This window comes from Cebus imitator, unplaced genomic scaffold (genome assembly GCF_001604975.1).
Source record: "Cebus imitator isolate Cc_AM_T3 unplaced genomic scaffold, Cebus_imitator-1.0 Scaffold43, whole genome shotgun sequence".
Classification (NCBI taxonomy): domain Eukaryota; kingdom Metazoa; phylum Chordata; class Mammalia; order Primates; family Cebidae; genus Cebus; species Cebus imitator.
Window position 1 is genome coordinate 2,557,159 of NW_016107358.1, and position 7,113 is coordinate 2,564,271.

Here is a 7,113-nt window from a genome sequence, read left to right on the forward strand (position 1 = left end):
GACTGAGGCTGCAGTAAGCTATAATCACACTACTGTACTTCTGCCTGTGTGGAAGACCAAGACCCTGTCTCAAAATATATGTGTGTGTGTGTGTGTACCATATACATATTATATATAATATATACATTTATGTATAGCACAGTGTAATGCCCCCTTAAGAGATCACAAAAAAACTATAATATTGATATGGTTTGAATGTGTGTTCCAGGTTCTTGTGTTGGGAGGTGGGGTGAATAAGAGGTGATTAGGTCACAAGGCTCTGCCCTTGTGAATGTTACCATCACCCTAGTAGGTTAGTTATTGCAACAGTGGGCTCATTATACAAGCAAGCTGGGCCCCCTCTTTTACTCTCCTGCTCTCTCATGCTCTCTTGCCCTTTTATCTTCCACCATGGGATGGCGTAGCAAGAAGACCCTCACCAAGTGTGATCCCTTGACCTTGAATTTCCCAACCTCCAGAGCCATAAGAAATAAATTTCTTTTCTTTATAAATCACCCAGTCTGTGGACTTCTGTTTTAGCAACACAAAGTAGACCAAGACAAACACATGCGAGATTTGAGAAGCCCTGCTGCCACCTGCAAACCCGTTTCACCTAGTATTTCTCAAACCTAATGGGGAAGGAGAACAGGGAAACTTTTTATATAATACCTACTGTAGAAGATATGTTCAGAAAAGCTGTATTACCTCATTTAATCCTTACAACAATGCTAAATGGTAGGTATTAGAGAGGTCAAATAACTTGCCTAACAGAACTAGAATTCCACTAGGTCAGCCTGAAGCCAAATCCCATTCCATTAAGTATGGAGCTATATAACCTGAAGGTTTCGGGTTGACTTAGGGTCCTGTGTTGTGACGGCTCCTGTGGGCTCTTAGTGAAGCTGTGAGTCCTGAGGCCCTACGACAAGATAAGAAAAGCTGACTGCAAATGGAGAAGCTGAGGAACGCCTGGGCAGGGCAGGTTTTTAGGAAACAGGCAGGTGAAGAAGAGGAGCCTATGAGAGCTGGATGGTAGTGAAGAGGGCGGGGAGTGGGTGGGAGTGGGTTGGAAAAGACAGTAAAGACCTGTACAGTGAGAATATCGATTTCAGGGCTGTTGTGAGGGTAAAATGAAACCCGTTTGTCAGGCACCTAGCACTGCGCCCTTCCCAAGACAGTAAGTGTGAGCAGGATGAGAACAGCAGATGGGAAGGATAACAGGCTTCAATTCTACAGGCCAGTGCAAAGCTTTATCTCCATGCTGAGCTCAGCAGAATCACCCAAGACTGAACTTGCATAATCTCACAGCATCCCCCCTCCATCCATTTAGGCTCTTCAGGGGTGTTTGATTGAAGGAGTTCATTATTTGCCTCAACTGTCTCTAATTTTTACCACAGTGCCTCTCACGATCACAACTGATTGTTCACTTGAAATAATGAATGCAAATAGAAGACTGGGCCATCGGGAATCTTCAGGGAAGGAAGAGCAAGTGGGTGAGGTTGTCAACGTCACAGACTGACAGCCCCCAAGGCTGGGAATAAACCGTGCCCAGGTTGAGTTTGACCTACTGAACATTTTAAAAAGATGAATTTGTTTTCAAAATTTATAATCAGGCTATATCACATAAAAAGTCAGATTCTGGCTTCCCTTTTATTTTTTACATTTTAGTTTTAAAAACAAACATCTATTTCTAGAGTCTGGGAAGTCCAAGATTAAGATGCTAGCAGATCCAGTGGCCGATGAGAGCCCTCTTTCTGTGCATAGGCGGCCATCTTGTTCCTATGCCCTCACAGTAGAAGGAACAAGGGAGTTCTCTAGGGTCTCTTTTATTTACAATAGAAATGCTCTTGCTATGTTAACCAGGCTGGTCTTGAACTTCTGGCCTCAAGCTATCTTCCCACCTTTGCCTCCCAAAGTGCTGGGATTACAGGCATGAGCCACCGTGCCCGGCCAGGGGTCTCTTTCCTTTTTTTAATTTCCAACTTTTATATTAAGTTCAGGGGTACATGTGCAGGACGTGCAGGTTTGTTACATAGGTAAAAGTGTGCCATGGTGGATTGCTGCACAGATCGAACCATCACCTAGGTGTTAAGCCCAGCACCCATTAGCTATTCTTCCTGATGCTCTCCCTCCTCCCACCTCCCACTCCCCGACAGGCCCCAGTGTGTGTTGTTCCTCATCTGACTTCCTTCTAAAAGGCCAGCAGTTGCCTGGGGCTAAGTCACAGCTTCCAGTTTGGTCACCCCAGCTGCCTCAGGTCTACCTGACTCACTGGATTACCTGATCCACCAGAGCAGGATTTGCATCTGTGCTGTATGCCCAAGAGTAAGATTTGCATCTGTGCTCAAGGTCCAAGAGTAAGAGCAGGATTTGCATCTGTGCTGTATGCCCAAGAATAAGATTTGTGAAAAAGAAATCTACAGCCATCTCCCCTTCCTCAGAATGAGCTTACTGGGATTCCTAATAAAGGTTTCTGGTGAGTGTCTATAAAAGTATTTGGTCACCTGCAAAAAGGAAGAAAACTGTGGCACCTGGTTCATTATTTAATCCTGTCATACCAATGTCCCTTCTGTGAGTGAGAGAATTAAAATATCGGGCTATCAGCTTCATAAATACAGCAACTAGTCAGAGAAGAATAAAGAGCAGCTTAAGTTTTCCATGCACTCTCATCTACATATTGGAAACATCAGCGCTGACGGAACTGCTCAGCAGTGAACACAGGCGAATAGATTTTAGTTCTTTAAAAGCCTTCATTCTGAAGATGTTAAAGTGCTGTGCTGTCGTCAAGCTCAGTATGGTACAATAATGCAAGTCACAAATATGAGCCGTCTTCGTAATTTTAAATTTCCTAGCAGCCACATTAAAGATGTAAAGAGAAGCGAGTGAAATTTTTACTTAACCTATGTAAAACAGTGCCATTTCAATGTGTAAACAATATAAAAATTATTAATAAGAAATTTTACTACTTTTTTTACTGAATTCTTCAAAACCTGGTAAGTATTTTACACATAAAGCATATTTTAGTGTGTACTAGCTACTTTTCCGGTGCTCAGAAACCACACGTGGCCCGTGGCTGCCTTATTGAACAACACAAATGCACATGAAATCATATATTTGCCTTAGATTAGCAAACAAAAATATATGGAGGGAGAGCTGGTATGGATTTGCCACAGATCTCACAGGGAACCATGAGGCCAGCCAGGAAACTGACATCATTGTAATCTACGAACTATGTTCTCCAGGTTCTTTTGGGCCCCCAAATGCGCCCTCACTCTGATCCTTCCCCGTCTATCTCTGTCTCCTTTCTTCGTTGTCTAACTGGAGTCACTGTAGGACCGTGAACAGCACAGGATGTTGAGAAGGAAGGAGTGGGCTGGATTCCCAGCCTGTCTCTTGCAGGCTAATGACCTTGGGCAAGTTACTTAACCTCCCTGCTCTCAGATTTCTTTTCAATAAAATAGGATTAGTTCTTTCATCACTGAGTTCTGAGGATTATATAAAATCATAAATGTAAACTCCTCCGCATCAAATAAACACTATAGTTTTCAACTTTTTAATTATTATTTTTAAGTGTGTGTGTGTGTGTGTGTGCGTTTGATGAAAAGAGCAGTGGGGGAAAAAATTGAAGACGTGAGAATTTTTTAAAAGATGTGTTAAAATCCCAAGCCACATTCTATTCCTTCTTTAGTAGTTGATGCTTAAAAATTCTCTCTGCGCTTATAAAAAGCATGACTTTGGCCCAAAGCACCCTAAGCCTAGGTCATGCATACATACCCAAAGCATGAGAATAAAAAAGGAGTTCCTGTTTTCACTAGAGTCTGTCCAATCACAGGGCAACCCAGAAAACCTCAGTGAGCACCATGGGGACTCGGCAAATACTCAATGTCTGAGGAAGCTTCACAGGGTCATTGCATATGAAGGTGACAAGAATTCTATCATGCAGAGGACACAAGTTTCTCAGCCTCTGCAGGTTCCTCGACTGTAAAACCTGTAAAACGGTGCGTTGCAACCCTTAAGGAGCCTTACCAGACTGAAACCTTTCAAGGTCCTAAAGCCTGAAGCATCCGTGCCACACTCTCTTCTACTTAAGCTGTAGCCCCTGCTCACATCCTTGGGCACTTTGAGAAGACTAATAAAATAAAGGGAAGACTCACCAGTTCATCCTCCTCTCCCTGGTTGAGCAAAGCCCGCTGGGCCTTCTTACTGTTCTCCTCCATCTCAGCTCAACCGGTTTGGGTTTCTCCTGGCTAACTCCTTGGAGAAATGTCAGAATCCCTTGGGCTTCTGTGAACTCAGAATCATCACGGCTTGTGATTGCTCTTCTCTTGTACTTTTAAAATCTCTTAGTGCACACCTTGCCTATTAGACTAACAAAGGAAGAGAAAATCTTCTCAGGAGCAGGAGTGGTCTGTTAATCTGCTTGCTGTGTGTGTGTGTGTGTGTGTGTGTGTGGTTTTTTTTTTCCTAGTGTTTGTTTACTGAGCTAGATATGAGTGCCTCTAGACTTGAGGAATGAAGGAGAGGAAAGCCATCAAACTAGAAAGATAACGATAAATAATTCTGTATGCTGTTCATAAACATCTCAGCCAAGGAATGAGTATAGTCCCTTTGCTAAAGCCTAAGACAAAAGGATTAACCAGTAAGAGGTGTATAAAAACCCTGCAGACTTTGCAAAAGTAATGAACATATTAAGGGTGACAATGAGAATTGAAGGAAGGGAGGTTGGCTCATGACAGAGAATGTAAGAATCATTTTGGAATTAGAAAAATCTGAGTTCTAATCTCTGCTTTACTGATGACCCTGGAAGAATCACTTAAAATCTGAATTTTAGGTTTCTATTACATAAAATGCCAATAATAATTGGGTGATATAAAGATTTAAGGTGATAACAATTGCACTCTCCACACTCAGTAAGAGAGAAGTAATCATCATCACAATCATTACATCAATCAAGAAGAGGCTTTAAAAAGTAAACTATGTTAATAACTCGATTCTTTTCATTTACTCTTTACAGTTTACAAAAGTTTTCAAATGAGCAAAGTGGGTGGAGGGAGGAGACGCTAGAAAGACCGAGGATTAAGGTTATAGCCCAAATTTCAACACCGCTGAATTTGATATTTTAATTAAAAAATAAGTATGCTATGATTCATTCCAGAGTTAGTTAATTTGTTCATGATGAAAACTTTTGTCATTTTATTGGCCCTTATTTCGTCCTTGCACTTCGACTATGGAAGAAAATTTGCCGTGAATGAAAATCACTAGAGGGTGATACTTGGCTGTTTGCACTGACAGAAACTGTCACTGATTGCCTTGAGCCAGCACAAGTGTCCAACTTGATGTTCAGGAGAGGTCGAAGTGCTCTCTGACCAGGAGAAAGTGGCTGATGAGAATAAACAGACAGAAAACTACAGCTCTTCATGCCAGAGGCTCCTGAGGTAGCCATACTAAAGCATAATATGCCAGTGTAAGTGTTGCCTTGTAAGTAGTAACAATCTAAGGTAAAATGCAGATTTGAATAAAGATCTTCTGGATTTTAGTAAAACTTCATTAAAGACATGAGTGGCAGCTGTCATTCACTTCTTACCCATCAGCTATTTACTTGTATTTCTTGCTGAAAAAAAACAAATTTGTGCAGCACGACTTTAGCTAAAAGCACCAAGGATGAGTCAATGATTTGTCTACAGGTGGGCATGAGGCCCAGTTCTAAACAATTAAATGTAAGAGAAAGACAGCTGGGGCTCTAGTCTTGTGGAAAGGCTATCTTATTGGCGAAAGAGAGAGAAGATCATTTTTTTTCTGTCTTCTCCTTTCTGCCTTCCTTTGAAAGTGATGCATGAGAATGCAATGCTTGGAGCATGGTAGCCATCTTTAGATGGTGAGGAGGATGAAAATCACTATGGAACTTATGATGAGAAAAGGACAGAAGAGCTTAGATGCTTATAATGCCACTGAGTCACAGAACTTACCTACCGCTAGACACCATGTTAAATACACAAGTCAGTGTTCTCATAAAGCCACTCTTGCTTCAGTTTTCTGTTACGCGTAGCCTAAAGATACACATGGCACTTGCTGTGACTCCATTCCATTTTTACTCAGCAATTATGTATGGAACAACAGATGTTCCAGACGTTGTGCTAGGCCCTCGGATATAATGGCATAAAAGGAAAAAGTCCCTATTCTGAGGGAGTTCACAGTTACTTGGGAATGACAGACAAGCAGCCTCTTAAGTGGGAAACACACTAAAGTCAGGTTTAACGGAATGCAAACAGGTTCCCAAAGGAAGTGTCATGTATTCTGACATCTCAAAGACAAGCAGAAGTTGACAGATAGAAAGAAGGGGGCATAGTGGCATCTGGTGAGCCCAGTCTGGGCCAGGGAGCAAAATGTGTGAAAAGAGTCAAGAGAGGTAGGAAAGGATAGCCTACTCGGGATATTAAGGGGAATGAAAGTAAGACTTGAGACTAGAAAGATGGGAATTGAGGAGTAATAATGAAGGAGATGCAAACTAAGGTGTGCCCAGTCGAGAACAGCTCGTCAACCGTGGCAGGCTGGACTCTTGTCTCTCCACCAGCCAAGACCCAAGGCCTCAGCTCCTTCCCACTGAGGAACAAGCACTCTTTGCCCTGTACAAGTACAAAATACTCACTTCAAAATTAAGTCTTTGAATAACCCCAGGGCTCATAAGTGCCTTGGAGGCACCAGCTTCCAAGTCTCGGAGGTGTGAATGCTGACACTGGGCCCACTCACTGTCCAGTTGATTCATCAGGTCGAAGTTTGTATTAGATAATCTCCAGGGTCTCTAAATACTGAGCACTCACTTTAGCCACCAGAGGACAAGCTCTGTGAAGAAAATAATCATACAGCATTAAACCCTGCCTCCTGGAAAGTCTGCAGCAGACATTATAGATTACAGGACCTAACGCCAGACCCCCATAGGCAATGTGAAGATCCAGCCATGCCTCAATGGCTCAGCCAGCCCCTGGTAGACACGCAGGTGGAAGAGTCACCTATTGTGTTTATACATGTGCTGCGGGGCTGAGGGCATCTCTTCTGGGAGAAGCAGCCTCAGGATCGGTGGCAGTGGTCTCTTCCAGGTCACATTAGTGTCTCTAGCCACAGAGTTCAGCAGGTTGTAAC

General features: G+C 42.7%; 1 protein-coding gene across 1 annotated transcript in view; it reads right to left on the minus strand.

The window, feature by feature from the left end:
• Positions 1 to 4,422, minus strand: part of ATP13A5 (ATPase 13A5) — a 103,697-nt gene extending 99,275 nt beyond the window's left edge. Inside the window, 1 exon segment of the mRNA XM_017526637.2 lies at positions 4,131 to 4,422. Coding sequence (XP_017382126.1) covers positions 4,131 to 4,193 — 63 coding nt within the window. The 5' untranslated portion in view covers positions 4,194 to 4,422.
• Between the last annotated feature and the right edge of the window lie 2,691 nt (positions 4,423 to 7,113).